The 16,908-nt window shown below is 48.5% G+C and overlaps 1 protein-coding gene across 3 annotated transcripts in view; it reads left to right on the top strand.

Moving 5' to 3' along the window:
• The window catches only part of LOC140424685 (casein kinase II subunit alpha), a 155,778-nt gene that overhangs the window by 46,843 nt on the left and 92,027 nt on the right, over positions 1-16,908 (top strand). For all 3 annotated transcript variants that reach the window (XM_072507963.1, XM_072507960.1, XM_072507961.1), the window contains 4 exons: positions 1,301-1,351; positions 7,530-7,589; positions 7,980-8,063; positions 9,871-9,981. In XM_072507963.1, coding sequence (XP_072364064.1) covers positions 1,301-1,351; positions 7,530-7,589; positions 7,980-8,063; positions 9,871-9,981 — 306 coding nt within the window. The remainder of the gene's footprint in view (positions 1-1,300; positions 1,352-7,529; positions 7,590-7,979; positions 8,064-9,870; positions 9,982-16,908) is intronic.

The following is a 16,908-nucleotide window of genomic DNA, read 5'->3' as shown; positions in this document are numbered from 1 at the left end:
AACTGATGTATTTGATTGAAACCCTTCATATGGTTTATTTTATTGCCTCCAAATCATACAGTTTCATTCGTCATATAAAATAAGGGGTAAAATTCTTAAAGGATGCAGGAGCAGAGGGAGCTGGGTGTACCTGTGCAGAGATCACTGAGGGTGGCAGGACAGGTGGAGAGAGCAGTTAATGAAGCAAATAGTATTCTGGGCTTTATTAATAGGGGCACAGAGTGCAAGAGCGAGGAGGTTATACTGAACTTATACAAGGCACTAGTTAGACCTCAGCTGCAATATTGTGCACAGTTCTGGGCGCCACACTATGGGAAGGATGTGAATGCATTGGAGGGAGAGCAGAAGGGGTTTACAAGAATGGTTCCAGGGATGATGAGAAACTTAAGTGATGAGGATGGATCAGAGAGGTTGGGACTGTTCTCCTTGCAGAGAAAAAGGCTAAGAGGAGATTTGATAGAGATGTTCAAAATCATGACGGGGCTGAACAGAACTGATAGAGAGAAACTGTTCTGCTTCTTAAAGGATCAAAAATGAGAGGGCACAGATAATAGTAATCTTTATTAGTGTCACTAATAGTCTTGCATTAACACTGCAATGAAGTTACTGTGAAAAGCCCCTAGTTACCACACTCCGGCGCCTGTTCGGGTACACAGAGGGAGAATTCAGAATGTCCAACTCGCCTAAGAAGCACGTCTTTCGGGACTTGTGGGAAAAACCGGGGCACCCGGAGAAAACCCACGCAGACACGGGGAGAAGGTCCAGACTCCGCACAGACAGTGACCCAAGCCGGGAATCGAACCTGGGACCCTGGTGCTGTGAAGCAACAGTGCTAACCACTGTGTTACCGTGCCGCTCTGATTTAAAATGATTTGCAAAAGAAGCAAATGTGATGTGCAGCAGTACGGGGAAAAGGGCAGGGGAACGGCACTGACTCATGATGCTCGTTTGGAGAGCAGGGGCAGACACAATGGACCAAATGGCCGCCTCCTGCACTGTAATAATTGGGTGATTCTCGATTTATTGATAAATTTCGTTACAACGCGTATACACACCTCTCAGTGGTTACCCAGTTGAGCCAAAATCACGTCCCATTCGACTGAATACCAATGAACTTAAGACTCAGAAGCAGGAGTAGGCCATTGTGCCTTCGATCCTGCTTTGCCTTCAATGAAATTCTATCATATATGGAAATGCAGTTCGCGTTTGTTACTTCTTTCTGAACAGATCTTATTTAATGACACACAGGACTAAAAGCACCTTTCTTTTCTTTCCATGTCTTGGAATCGGCCTTTCTCAGTCTCGGACACCTGCACTAGTGTTTGAACATGTAAACAACACCGATTTCAAGGTAAGTCAAGCCGTGGTTTATTTTGGGGTAGTGATGGCCTGAGGTGTACAGTAATCATCAGCAAAGCTGTGGATGCAGCTAGAACTGTGGAGCACAGATAGAGGCCAGTCAACCCATCAGGTCTCAGCCAACTTGTTTCAGCAATAGAGTTCACTACAGCGCTCTTGCACCGTAACTCTATCTGCTTTGAATGTTTCCTACTCTTCCCTTAAAGGATGCAGTGGTCTCTGCCTCACTGTGATGTGGCATTCATTGCTCCTTAATCCCTCTGCTGAACGGCATTCACTCCATCCAATGATCTCAACATTTATTATGATCCCAGACCAGCCCCCAACAGTGGCTGGGATATTGCACTGAAACCCCAATATTTTACTTCAATTTTGTAAGACTGAGGAAAGGATACCTCGCTCCAGGAGTAATTTCGCAAAGAAATAGGGATATGGTATATTAAAACAAACGTTATTACCAACAATATTTAACTCTTTAACGTAACACCAGAAAATAGCTTCCAATTACCCCATAAACAACACTACTCAATACAGTGAATAGAATACGCTTAACTGCTATCTTCATTCCCACTTAAATAACAAGGGAAAAATATATATCCACTCTGAATCCACCTTAAATACCACTGGCGCTCAGGAATACTCGCTTTACAGCGATGTCCTTTGAGAAAGAGAGATCTCTTGACACTGCTTTACAGAAAAGATCTGCTTCCTGTCAGACCCATGCAAAAACTCTGACTGTATGTCTTCAAAAGCTGTTTGTTTCAGCTCCCCTTGTTCTCCAACAAGTCTGTGCTGCTTAAATACTCTTAATCTCTTTTAACAAGCCTACAGTGAGAGCAAAACTGCCTCAGTTGTGCACATAGCTTCATTCAGCTTAGAACTGCAGAGGGCAAAACTTGACTTGTGTTCACCGCTTCATCCAGAATGGAAATGACCTGCTTTTCCTACAAAATTCCTGATGCCTAGGCCCTACCCAGCAACGATATCATTCCCTCCTCCCCAATCTGAAATCTAATGAACTCCACAGTTCAAAACAGCATTCCACAGTCAAACCTATTATGATGCTTTAATTGCACCCCAGGCTCCCAAAATATACTTGCCTTTCAAACTAGGATTTCTTTTAAAACATGACTGCAGCAGTCAAACACACTCTAACCCAGGCTTTTAACCCTTACTTCACCAAATACTTATAATGCAATGCAGCTGAAATTCCTACATTCATCACACATTCACTCTTCCACCAGCAATGCACAGTAGCAGCTGTTTGTACCATCTACAAGATGTGCCACATAAACTTGCCAAGTGTCCTTCAACAGCACCTTCCAAACCCGTGACCTTTGTCACCTGGAAGGACAAGGGTAGCAGACACATGAGAACATGATTCTTGAGCAGCTGCAATCCGTGTGGTGCAGGTACGGCCACATTGCTGTTCGGGAGGAAGTTCCAGTACCTTGAACGAGCAATGAAGAAGAAGCTGTATAGTTTAACATTGGAATGGTACGTGACTTTGAGGTGATGGGTGTTCCCATATACCTGCTGCCCTTATCCTTCTAGATGGCTGTCTCTTGTTTCCCCACCTCCTCTCCTCCCACATTCTGGAAGAGGCAAAACATGGGTCCCCACCCAAATGCAGGTGATTCCTGTCAGAAATTTCTCTCTGACCATTTGAAGGGAAAAGTGCCATGAGATCCCTGATATCCCACATCTACCTTCTGTAATAAACCATAGATCACGGTGTACAAGTTGACCTGACATATGAGACAACCCTACCTTTTGGTACCAAAAATCATTTTTGGTCCTAAACGTCAATCGTCACCTCTTTCCTGCTATGAAATTAATTAGGAGTCCGCTACAAGTTTTCACCACAGACCACCAGTTGGTGCCGGAGACCAAGCAGGCAATATTGGCCAGGTTGTAAAGAACGCGCATGGAGTTGAAGACAAGACCACAAGGAGCAGATTGTGAGCTACAAACAGAAATGGCCCTCCAGCAAAAAGAATGAAGTCTGAAATTGGTTTAGAGCTAAAAATCACAACATTAGCTGGCTCCTCCGCTAACTCCACTGCAGCGAGGGAATTCTGTGCTAGCGGGAAAACTGGTGAGAGAATGGAAGAAAGGAATGTGTTCTGAAGAAGATGCCCGAGACCAAATACGCCATGAGAACAGGGACCAGCCACCGAACTTGGGAAATGGTGACCATGTCGTCAGAAATGCAATGCGTGTCTGTGTGTCCTTAAATGAGCCAAATCAAACCAAGTCCAGCAAAGGTTTCAGAGCAGCAGCGAGTGGGGGAAGCTGCTTTATGGAATGAAAATGTCAAGATCGCTCGGAGATGACCAAAATGACCAGGTTCCGGCAATTCATCGTCAGCGGCAAAAACACAAGAACTCATTTCGCCACATGGGCAACATGGAGGAAACATTCATGGATTTCGATACATCCCACAACTGAACTGCGGAGTCGGAAGGTTCAAAAACGGTTAGAGTAAAAATCACGAGGTAAGGAAGCTAGAAAAGAGTGGTGCCAGCCTACAAGGTCAATGGAACAAAATTAAAGCCTGTACTAATTTTCAAATGTAAAACCCATGCTGGAAATCACGACCGCTGCAGGGGCTTGTATGCATGTCCACGACAATGGTTGGATGGATGAAGATTGGGTGAAGTTGTTAACCAATAATGTGAAGAATATATAACATCCTCATAAAGGATACATCACTAGGTTAATCCCAGAGTTGAGGGGGTTGGATTACGAGGAGAGGTTGAATAGACTGGGACTGTACTCGTTGGAATTTAGAAGGATACGGGGGGATCTTATGGAAATGTATAAAATTGTGAAGGGAATAGATAGGAAGATGCGGGCAGGTTGTTTCCACTGGCGGGTGAAAGCAGAACTAGGGGGCATAGCCTCAAAATAAGGGGAAGCAGATTTAGGACTGAGCTTAGGAGGAACTTCTTCACCCAAAGGGTTGTGAATCTATGGAATTTCCTGCCCAGTGAAGTAGTTGAGGCTCCTTCATTAAATGTTTTTAAGATAAAGATGAAGATAGTTTTTTGAAGAGTAAAGGGTTATGGGGTTCAGGCCGGAAAGTGGAGCTGAGTGCACTAAAAGATCAGACATGATCTGATTGAATGGTGGAGCAGGCTCGAAGGGTCAGATGGCCTACTCCTGCTCCTCGTTCTTATGTTCTTACTATAAAGCAGGCATTGTCAAACTCGGGGTTGCGGGCGGGTGTCGGGAGGGTCGTGGAGCCGACCGTCGCGGCACTCCCGATCGCGCAAATCTGCGTGCAGCAGCCGGATGTTAATAACGCCGGCTGCAAGCGGCCTTCAAAATGGCCACGAACATGTTAAAAAAAAAATGCGACCGCACTGCACATGCATGCCAGATCATCGGCGCGCATGCGCAAAACTATGCGCATGCGCGCCGATGATTGGGCACACGTGCACAGTGTGGCCGCTTTTTTTTTTAACGGTCGCAGCTTTTTTTACAAGTTCGGGTTTTTTTTTATTCATTTATTTTATTAATTTTATTTTGATTTTTTTCATTCTTTTTTTTTACAAGTTCGGGGGAGTTTTATTTGATAAACTTTTACAGGAAAAAAATTTAGAACTTTGGACAGCTGGAGACTCCATACTTTCCGACACCAGAAGGCTTCACCTTCAGCCAACAGGTTCCATTGGAGGAGCGTGTACGAGGGCCAAAGGGACCCAGAACCATTGCCTCCATTTTTGTCAGCAGCAAACAAGGCAAGAGAAAATGGTGGGTCGCGCAGGTCAGCCGGAGTAGGCCGTGAAGGTCGGCTGGTGTGGGTCGCAAAGGTCGGCCGGCGTGGGCCGCGAAGGTTGGCCGGTTGGTAAAAATGGGTCCCTGGAAAAAAAGTTTGAAAAACACTGTTATTCCGCTTGCAGCTTATTACTGTGGACATGTTTAGATCTCCTACAACCAATGAGATCAAGAGGCACCTGCAAAGAAGCAACACGCAAGTTGCAATTATACCAAGGTGCCCATTGTTTCAACCTTTGGACATGACAACAAGCCATACAAGGATCATGTTCGCACTGAAGCGAACAGGTGAATGGATGACGGGGGGCAGGAAACCTTCACAAAGAGTGGAAGTATGTGCGCTGCTCTGGCTTGATGTTTTGGTTGTGATTCGTCATCGAATTGTGAGATGCTATCAGATTGTACAAAAAATGCTGAATATCCGATCAGCGGGTTGGAGAGGATTTTCACGGAGGGATGTCCCTGAAGCCGAAAGTGGGATCCTATCGATGATGTCATCGCCAAAGGTACTCTGAATGAGTATCTCTTTGCATCAAATGCCAAGGGCAGTCAATTTGATGGTTTTAAAATGTTTTGATTGTGGTTGAAGGTTTCCTTGTAGATTTAATTCATTGTGTCAATTTAACTTTAATTTGAATAACCAGTTTTATGTTTTTCTTTCACGTCTTATACTCTCAGAAGTCGATCCCTGTTTTTCAGAACGGGTTTTTCGAGGCGTCAGAGGTTGACTTGTACACTGCGATCTCTGGTTATACACAATATCCAGTATTTACAGAAACCGGCTGTTTGGCGAACTGGTGCACACTAGAGTTACGCTTCCCCAAACCTCACCCCTCCATCCTCTCACCCCATCCACATATATTTTCTCCCTCATGTTCTTCATCTTCCTCTGAAATGTCTCGATGCTACTTCCTTCAACCACTCCCAAGTGAATTCCATATTCTCCATATTCTTTGGGCTAAAAGCACGAGTTTCTCCTGAATTCCTGCTTGGATTAACCTGTGACGATCTTGTATTGGTGGCCCATAATTCTGATTTCACCCGCAGGTCGAAACTTCTTTTCCGTGTCTATCCTATTCAACTCCATTCAGATTCGTAAAGATCTCGATCAGGGCACCCCTCAGTCTTCTCTCTCCTCTGGACCAGCACCCCAGTCTGTTCAATCATTCCTGATGAGTATAATTTCTCACTTCTGGTATTATTCTTGTAAATCCATTTTGCACTTTCTCCAGAGCCTCCCTGTTGGATAACATGGACACTACAACTGTGCATTTATACGCCAGATCTCATTTTCCAATGATATTGGTCCTCACTAGCATCTCCAGAATTTTATTCCGCCCGTCAAGAACGCTCTTGAGGAAAAATAAAACCATCTCCAACCCCCCTTGCTCGTTTTTTTTTCTTTTAAAAAATAAATTTAGAGTACCCAATTCATTTTTTCCAATTGAGGAGCAATTTAGCGTGGCCAATCCACCTAGCCTGCACATCTTTGGGTTGTGGGGGTGAAACCCACGCCAACACAGGGAGAATGTGCGAACTCCACACAGACAGTGACCCAGAGCTGGGATCAAACCGGGGACCTCGGCGCCGTGAGGCAGAAGTGCTAATCACTGTGCCACCGTGCTGCCTTTCGCTTGGTTTTCTGAGTTTAAAAGCCGTGGCTTCTTCTCAGACTTGCAAAGTCTTTGGACCGAGCTGGCCCTTGTTTTTTTGTACAATCTTTCCTGAATTTCTTTTTTTATATAAATTTCAGAGTACCAAATCAATTTTCCAATTAAAGGACAATTTAGCGTGGCCAATCCACCTAGCCTGCACATCTTTGGGTTGTGGGGGCGAAACCCACGCAAACACGGGGAGAATGTGCAAACTCCACACGGACAGTGACCCAGGGCCGCGATCGAACCCGGGTCCTCGGCGCCGTGAGGCAGCAGTGCTAACTACTGCGCCACCGTTTCCTGTCTTTCTAATGAACTTAAACTATAGTTTCTTGATATTTTGTTTTCACTCCTCTTAACGTAACACTCCACAGTCCACAGCATTAAATTATATCTGGCATCTGTCTACAATTCAATTGACCTGTCTTCCTGATGTCTTTTAACAAGCCAAGTCTGTAACATTTTGACTGTGAGGGTGACGAAGCGGGGGAGAGAGCGAAGTGTAATTTTTTTTAGCATAGAAGGACCAGGCCACTGCCAAAGGTTTGAGAATTAAGTGCCAGTGAGACAGGGTGGGGTTGCTACCCCAGTTCACCGAGAGGTTACATCGTCAACCAGGCATCTACTGAAAATGGTTGTTAGTTTTGGCAAAGTTGTGCCAGCCCTTGTGGTGTTGGTGTGTGGGGAGGGAAGACCTGTGGAGATGACGTGTGTCTTTTCTCAATTCTACAGCAATTATACCAGACGTTATCAGATTACGACATTCGATTCTACATGTATGAGATTCTAAAGGTGAGGAGCCTCTTTACTGTAGGGCTGTTCTGTTTGATGACCTTGAACTGAATACATCTATCTCTTGTTTAGCACTCCCAAGGTGTTGCTGAAAACATGTAAAACAAAAATTACTTTCCTGTAAGGAAAAATATAATAATGAGTGCGTTTCGTCCCTGAACTGTAATCTCTACATTAACAACCTATTGACTGCTTTGAATGTAAATGACCCAAAGGTTCTCTTCCGAACTCACTCTTAATAACTCTGAACTTACTAATTTGTTCTACTTACCTGTCCCCAGCAAAGGTTTCCCCTTTTGACCCCCACCTCCCCTCTCCTGCACCCCCAGTTGGGAAGGTGTTTTTCATCACGGTTGAGCTGACATTTTGCTGTTTCTTTTCTCTGGCCAGGCTCTGGATTATTGTCACAGTATGGGGATCATGCACAGGGACGTCAAGCCACACAATGTGATGATTGACCACGAACACAGAAAGGTAAAGGGCTGATGTGTATCTGGCGTTCAGGCTGATCTCAGCCAGGTATGGGGAAGCATTCGAGCTTCCAAGGCCACATCCAGGAGGCTGCTGCTACTCTATTGGAACTGAATCAATTATTCACTTGCCCTTTCCCATGCCTCACCTGTTCAGATTGCAACGAAGTTGAGTTCAGCAGAGGCCCTGTCTCGGAGCGCTGGTTACTGGTAACACTGGCTGTATATCTCTGTGAAACCCATTATGTACTGTGTGTGTAACTGTGCTCAGTGCTGTAGTTATATCAGCACTGGCTTGAGCTGCTGACAAATTGAGCTTCTGGCTTCTTGCCAGACTCTAGACCTGGACAGACCCAGTCTCCTGCTGGGAAAGCCAGAACAAAGGTGGGGGTGAGGGAAATGGGCTTAAAGTTAGAACCAGGCATTAAGAGCAGGAGTAGGCCAATCAGCCCTTCCTGCCTGCAGTGTCATTTGATAAAATCGTGGCTCATCTGATTGTGGCATCGCTCTACTTTCCTGTCTGCCTTCCATAACCCGTTGACTCCCTTGCTCATCAAGAATCTATTGCAAACTGCCTTAAAAATGTGCAATGACCCAGCCTACAGCACACTCTGGGGACGAGAATTCCACTGACTAACAAATGTACACAGTACCCCAGATGAGGTCTCACCAAGGCTCTATACAATGAAGCTCTCCCCCAAAAAACTGGATGCTGGAGGTCAACTGAAAATTTCAAAACGCGAGACTGGTAAGATTTTTGTTAGGTAGGATTACTAAGGGTTACGGAAATGAAGAGAGGATGACGGAGTTATGATACTGGTCAGCCATGATCTAGTTAACTGGTTAACTGCTAGAACAGGCTTGAAGGGCTGAATAGCTCCAGGGGCCCCGGTTCAATTCCTGCCACGGGTGACTGTGCGGAGTCTGCACATCCTCCCCGTGTGTGCGTGGGTTTCCTCCGGGTGCTCCGGTTTCCTCCCACAGTCCAAAGATGTGCAGGTTAGGTGGATTGGGTGTGTTACATTGCCCCTTAGTCCAGGGATGTGCAAGTTAGGTTATGGGGTTACAGGGATAGAGTTGGGTGGAAGGGGGACATGGGTAGAGGGCTCGTTCGAAGGGTTGGTGCAGACCTGATGGGCCGAATGGCCTCCTTCTGCACACTAGGGATGCTGTGATTCTATATTAACTTGGACACTGAGGAGAACTCCCCTGCTGTCCAGAATAGTCCCATAGAATCCCTACAGTACCATTCAGCCCATCGGGTCTGCACCGACCCTGTGAAAGAGCAGCCTACCCATACAGGGGGCCTGGGTTCGAACCCGCCACAGCAGATACTGGAATTTGAATTCAGTAAAAATCATGACTTATGAAACTATTGCCAATCGTCGCAAAAACCCCATCTGGTTCACCAATGTCCTTGAGGGAAGGAAATCTGCCGTCCTTACCCGGACTGGCCTACATGTGACTCCAGACCCACAGCAATGTGTTTGACTCTTAACTGCCCCCTCAGGGAAAATCAGAGATGGGCCCAGCCCATTGTAAGAATGGAGCGTCAACCTTTTTCACAGAGAAGTTTGGATGATGTTGTCAAATAAGTGATGATGATTTCCTCTCGGTCTGCTCTCAACTTCTGCACCTCAATTCATGACTGAGATTTGTTTCACCACTACCGTGAGAGATCATACTTTCCATCCCCGAACCAGCCAGAAATCTGTGCAACATCTTTCTCTTATGATGTGTAGAGCAACGCAGAGGCCAGCACATTTATCCTGATATATGACGTATTTTTATTCAATCATTCTGACCCATAGCTTCGACTGATAGACTGGGGCCTGGCAGAGTTTTACCATCCGGGACAGGAGTACAATGTGCGGGTGGCATCCAGATACTTCAAGGGACCTGAGCTTTTGGTCGACTACCAGGTAGGTTAACGAAGGGCCAGACGGTCAGTGTCTGAATTGGACAAAATAATGTATGGTTCATCACGCCTGCCTCATAATGGGCAGAGCATCACCATCCTGGCCTGAAAATATATCGCCGTTCTTTCACTGTCGCTGGGTCAAAGTCCTGGAAATGCCTGTGTGACTGAGTGTCGGTGGGCAGGTTGTTACTGAGAAAGTGCCATTTAGCATCAATGCTCCAAAGAAAACCGGACCCAGCTCCTTGAGCCTATCTGAGTAACTTGAAATTAGATTCAGCCTTATGGCTCTCACTCTGGACCACCTTGTAGGAACCGCGACTGCATTTGATGCACAGCAAGATCCCACATAAAGCAAGACTTTGAATTCAGGGGCAAAGGTGTTCAGAGAATTGTTACAGCGCAGGAGGCCATTCGGCCCATCGTATCTGCACTGACTCCCCAAATGAGTAATTCCCTCCGTGCCAATCTCCTGCCTTCTCCCGAGGAGCCTGAACGTTCTCCCTTTTCAGACAACAGTTTACTTCCCTATTGAAAGTTTCAAATGAATTGGCCAGCACCACACTGTCAGACAGTGCATTCCAGACCCTAACCACTCGCTGTGTGAAACTCCCTCCACCACACTCTCAGACAGTGCATTCCAGATCCTAACCACTCGCTGTGTGAATCTGCCTCCACCACACTCTCAGGCAGTGCATTCCAGATCCTAACCACTCGCTGTGTGAATCTGCCTCCACCACACTCTCAGACAGTGCATTCCAGACCCTAACCACTCGCTGTGTGAATCTGCCTCCACCACACTCTCAGACAGTGCATTCCAGATCCTAACCACTCGCTGTGTGAATCTGCCTCCGCCACACTCTCAGACAGTGCATTCCAGACCCTAACCACTCGCAGTGTGAATCTGCCTCCACCACACTCTCAGACAGTGCATTCCAGACCCTAACCACTCGCTGTGTGAATCTGCCTCCACCACACTCTCAGACAGTGCATTCCAGATCCTAACCACTCGCTGTGTGAATCTGCCTCCGCCACACTCTCACACAGTGCATTCCAGATCCTAACCACTTGCTGTGTGACCCTGCCTCCACCACACTCTCAGACAGTGCATTCCAGATCCTAACCATTCGCTGTGTGAATCTGCCTCCACCACACTCTCAGACAGTGCATTCCAGATCCTAACCACTCGCTGTGTGACCCTGCCCCCACCACACTCTCAGACAGTGCATTCCAGACCCTAACCTCTAGCTGTGTGAATCTGCCTCCACCACACTCTCAGACAGTGCATTCCAGATCCTAACCACTTGCTGTGTGACCCTGCCTCCACCACACTCTCAGACAGTGCATTCCAGATCCTAACCATTCGCTGTGTGAATCTGCCTCCGCCACACTCTCAGACAGTGCATTCCAGATCCTAACCACTCGCTGTGTGACCCTGCCTCCACCGCACTTTCAGACAGTGCATTCCAGATCCTAACCACTCGCTGTGTGACCCTGCCTCCACCGCACTTTCAGACAGTGCATTCCAGATCCTAACCATTCGCTGTGTGAATCTGCCTCCGCCACACTCTCAGTCAGTGCATTCCAGATCCTAACCACTCGCTGTGTGACCCTGCCTCCACCGCACTTTCAGACAGTGCATTCCAGATCCTAACCACTCGCTGTGTGAATCTGCCTCCACCACACTCTCAGACAGTGCATTCCAGATCCTAACCATTCGCTGTGTGAATCTGCCTCCGCCACACTCTCAGACAGTGCATTCCAGATCCTAACCACTCGCTGTGTGACCCTGCCTCCACCGCACTTTCAGACAGTGCATTCCAGATCCTAACCACTCGCTGTGTGACCCTGCCTCCACCGCACTTTCAGACAGTGCATTCCAGATCCTAACCACTCGCTGTGTGAATCTGCCTCCACCACACTGTCAGACAGTACATTCCAGATCCTAACCACTCGCTGTGTGAATCTGCCTCCGCCACACTGTCAGACAGTACATTCCAGATCCTAACCACTCGCTGTGTGAATCTGCCTCCGCCACACTGTCAGACAGTACATTCCAGATCCTAACCACTCGCTGTGTGAATCTGCCTCCACCACACTCTCAGACAGTGCATTCCAGATCCTAACCACTCGCTGTGTGACCCTGCCTCCACCACGCTCTCACAGTGCATTCCAGATCCCTAACCACTCGCTGTGTGAATCTGCCTCCACCACACTCTCACAGTACATTCCAGATCCTAACCACTCGCTGTGTGAATCTGCCCCCACCACACTCTCAGACAGTGCATTCCAGAAACTAACCACTCGCTGTGTGAATCTGCCTCCACCACACTCTCAGACAGTGCATTCCAGATCCTAACCACTCGCTGTGTGACCCTGCCTCCACCACACTCTCAGACAGTGCATTCCAGACCCTAACCACTCGCTGTATGAATCTGCCTCCACCATACTCTGACAGTACATTCCAGATCCTAACCACTCGCTGTGTGACCCTGCCTCCACCACACTCTCAGACAGTGCATTCCAGATCCTAACCACTCGCTGTGTGAATCTGCCTCCACCACACTCTCAGACAATACATTCCAGACCCTAACCACTCGCTGTGAGAATCTGCCTCCACCACACTCACAGACAGTACATTCCAGATCCTAACCACTCGCTGTGTGAACCTGCCTCCACCACACTCTCAGACAGTGCATTCCAGATCCTAACCACTCGCTGTGTGAACCTGCCTCCACCACACTCTCAGACAGTGCATTCCAGAAACTAACCACTCGCTGTGTGAATCTGCCTCCACCACACTCTCAGACAGTACATTTCAGATCCACTCGCTGTGTGAATCTGCCCCCACCACACTCTCAGACAGTGCATTCCAGATTCTAACCACTCGCTGTGTGAACCTGCCTCCACCACACTCTCAGACAGTGCATTCCAGATCCTAACCGCTCGCTGTGTGAACCTGCCTCCACCACACTCTCAGACAGTACATTCCAGATCCACTCGCTGTGTGAATCTGCCTCCACCACACTCTCAGACAGCGCGTTCCAGATCCTAACCACTCGCTTTGTGAATCTGCCTCCACCACACTCTCAGACAGTGCATTCCAGATCCTAACCACTCGCTACCTAAAAATGTTTTTCTTCATGTGGTCATTGCTTCTTCCATTCTTCTCTCACTCTCTCACTGTTAATGTCCCCGCTCCTCTCTCACTCTCTCACTGTTAATCTCCCCGCTCCTCTCTCCCTCTCTCACTGTTAATGTCCCCGCTTCTCTCTCTCACTGTTAATGTCCCCGCTCCTCCCTCACTCTCTCACTGTTAATGTCCCTGCTCCTCTCTCACTGTTAATGTCCCTGCTCCTCTCACACTCTCTCACACTCTCTCACTGTTAATGTCCCCGCTCCTCTCTCTCACTGTTAATGTCCCCACTCCTCTCTCACTCTCTCACTGTTAATGTCCCCGCTCCTCTCTCACTGTTAATGTCCCCGCTCCTCTCTCACTCTTTCACTGTTAATGTCCCCGCCCCTCTCTCACTCTTTCACTGTTAATGTCCCCGCTCCTCTCTCACTCTCTCACTGTTAATCTCCCCGCTCCCCTCTCACTCTCTCACTGTTAATGTCCCCGTTCCTCTCTCACTCTCTCACTGTTAATCTCCCCGCTCCTCTCTCATTCTCTCAGTCAATCTCACCGCTCCTCTCTCACTGTTAATCTCCCCGCTCCTCTCTCATTCTCTCACTGTTGATCTCCCCGCTGCTCTCTCACTCTCTCACTGTTAAAGGCCCGGCTCCTCTCTCACTCTCCCTCACTTTTAATATCCCGCCACTCTCTCACTCTCTCACTGTTAATGTCCCCGCTCCTCTCTCACTGTTAATCTCTCCGCTCCTCTCTCAGTCTCTCACTGTTAATGTCCCTGCCCCTCTCTCACTCTCTCACTGTTAATGTCCCCGCTCCTCTCTCACTGTTAATCTCCCCGCTCCTCTCTCACTGTTAATGTCCCCGCCCCTCTCTCACTCTCTCACTGTTAATGTCCCCGCTCCTCTCTCACTGTTAATCTCCCCGCTCCTCTCTCACTCTCTCACTGTTAATGTCCCCGCCCCTCTCTCACTGTTAATGTTCCCACTCCCCTCTCACTCTCTCACTGTTAATGTCCCCGCTCCTCTCTCACTATCTCTCACTGTTAATCTCCCCACTCCTCTCTCACTGTTAATGTCCCCGCTCCTCTCTCACTCTCTCACTGTTAATGTCCCCGCTCCTCTCTCACTATCTCTCACTGTTAATCTCCCTGCTCCTCTCTCACTTTCTCACTGTTAATGTCCCCGCTCCTCTCTCTCACTGTTAATGTCCCCGCTCCTCTCTCTCACTGTTAATGTCCCCGCTCCTCTCTCACTCTCTCACTGTTGATCTCCCCGCTGCTCTCTCACTCTCTCACTGTTAAAGGCCCTGCTCCTCTCTCACTCTCCCTCACTTTTAATATCCCGCCACTCTCTCACTGTTAATGTCCCCGCTCCTCTCTCACTGTTAATCTCTCCACTCCTCTCTCAGTCTCTCACTGTTAATGTCCCTGCCTCTCTCTCACTCTCTCACTGTTAATGTCCCCGCTCCTCTCTCACTGTTAATCTCCCCGCTCCTCTCTCACTCTCTCACTGTTAATGTCCCCGCTCCTCTCTCTCACTGTTAATGTCCCCGCTCCTCTCTCACTCTCTCACTGTTAATGTCCCCGCTCCTCTCTCACTATCTCTCACTGTTAATCTCCCTGCTCCTCTCTCACTCTCTCACTGTTAATGTCCCCGCTCCTCTCTCTCACTGTTAATGTCCCCGCTCCTCTCTCTCACTGTTAATGTCCCCGCTCCTCTCTCACTCTCTCACTGTTGATCTCCCCGCTGCTCTCTCACTCTCTCACTGTTAAAGGCCCGGCTCCTCTCTCACTCTCCCTCACTTTTAATATCCCGCCACTCTCTCACTCTCTCACTGTTAATGTCCCCGCTCCTCTCTCACTGTTAATCTCTCCACTCCTCTCTCAGTCTCTCACTGTTAATGTCCCTGCCCCTCTCTCACTCTCTCACTGTTAATGTCCCCGCTCCTCTCTCACTGTTAATCTCCCCGCTCCTCTCTCACTCTCTCACTGTTAATGTCCCCGCTCCTCTCTCTCACTGTTAATGTCCCCGCTCCTCTCTCTCACTGTTAATGTCCCCGCTCCTCTCTCACTCTCTCACTGTTGATCTCCCCGCTGCTCTCTCACTCTCTCACTGTTAAAGGCCCGGCTCCTCTCTCACTCTCCCTCACTTTTAATATCCCGCCACTCTCTCACTCTCTCACTGTTAATGTCCCCGCTCCTCTCTCACTGTTAATCTCTCCACTCCTCTCTCAGTCTCTCACTGTTAATGTCCCTGCCCCTCTCTCACTCTCTCACTGTTAATGTCCCCGCTCCTCTCTCACTGTTAATCTCCCCGCTCCTCTCTCACTCTCTCACTGTTAATGTCCCCGCCCCTCTCTCACTCTCTCACTGTTAATGTCCCCGCTCCTCTCTCACTGTTAATCTCCCCGCTCCTCTCTCACTCTCTCACTGTTAATGTCCCCGCTCCTCTCTCTCACTGTTAATGTCCCCGCTCCTCTCTCACTCTCTCACTGTTAATGTCCCCGCTCCTCTCTCACTATCTCTCACTGTTAATCTCCCTGCTCCTCTCTCACTCTCTCACTGTTAATATCCCCGCTCCTCTCTCTCACTGTTAATGTCCCCGCTCCTCTCTCTCACTGTTAATGTCCCTGCTCCTCTCTCACTCTCACTGTTAACGTCCCCGCTCCTCTCTCAGTCTCTCACTGTTAATGTCCCCGTTCCCCCCTCACTCTCTCACTGTTAATCTCCCCGCTCCTCTCACATTCTCTCAGTCAATCTCACCGCTCCTCTCTCACTCTCTCACTGTTAATGTCCCCGCTCCTCTCTCATTCTCTCACTGTTGATCTCCCCGCTGCTCTCTCACTCTCTCACTGTTAAAGGTCCCGCTCCTCTCTCACTCTCCCTCACTTTCAATATCCCGCCCCTCTCTCACTCTCTCACTGTTAATGTCCCCGTTCCTCTCTCACTGTTAATCTCTCCGCTCCTCTCTGTCTCTCACTGTTAATGTCCCTGCCCCTCTCTCACTCTCTCACTGTTAATGTCCCTGCTCCTCGCTCACTGTTAATCTCCCCGCTCCTCTCTCAGTCTCTCACTGTTAATGTCCCCGCCCCTCTCTCACTCTCTCACTGTTAATGTCCCCGCTCCTCTCTCACTGTTAACCTCCCCGCCCCTCTCTCACTCTCTCACTGTTAATGTCCCCGCTCCTCTCTCACTGTTAACCTCCCCGCTCCTCTCTCACTCTCTCACTGTTAATGTCCCCGCTCCCCTCTCACTCTCTCTCTGTTAATGTCCCTGCTCCTCTGTCACTCTCTCTCTGTTAATGTCCCCGCCCCTCTCTCAGTCTCAATGGCCCCGCTGTCTCTCTCTCTCTATTAATGTCCCCGCCCCTCTCTCACTCTCTCACTGTTAATGTCCCCGCTCCCCTCTCACACTCTCTCTCTCTCTCTGTTAATGTCCCTGCTCCTCTGTCACTCTCTCTCCGTTAATGTCCCCGCCCCTCTCTCACTGTTAATCTCCCCGCTCCTCTCTCAGTCTCTCACTGTTAATATTCCCGCTCCTCTCTCACTCTCTCACTGTTCATGTCTCGCTCCTCTCACACTCTCGCTCTCTGTTAATGGGCCTTCTGCTCTCTCACTCTCTCACTGTTCATGTCCCGCTCCTCTCACACTCTCGCTCTCTGTTAATGGGCCTGCTCCTCTCTCACTCTCTCACTGTTCATGTCCCGCTCCTCTCACACTCTCGCTCTCTGTTAATGGGCCTGCATTACCTGTAGCCTTTTAACTGTGTCACCCAGTTGGGCAGCACTGTGGTGCAATGGT

This window comes from Scyliorhinus torazame, chromosome 6, assembly GCF_047496885.1.
Source record: "Scyliorhinus torazame isolate Kashiwa2021f chromosome 6, sScyTor2.1, whole genome shotgun sequence".
Classification (NCBI taxonomy): Eukaryota; Metazoa; Chordata; class Chondrichthyes; order Carcharhiniformes; family Scyliorhinidae; genus Scyliorhinus; species Scyliorhinus torazame.
The sequence above is the reverse complement of the archived record's forward strand: the minus strand, read 5'-3'. Positions and strand labels throughout refer to the sequence as shown.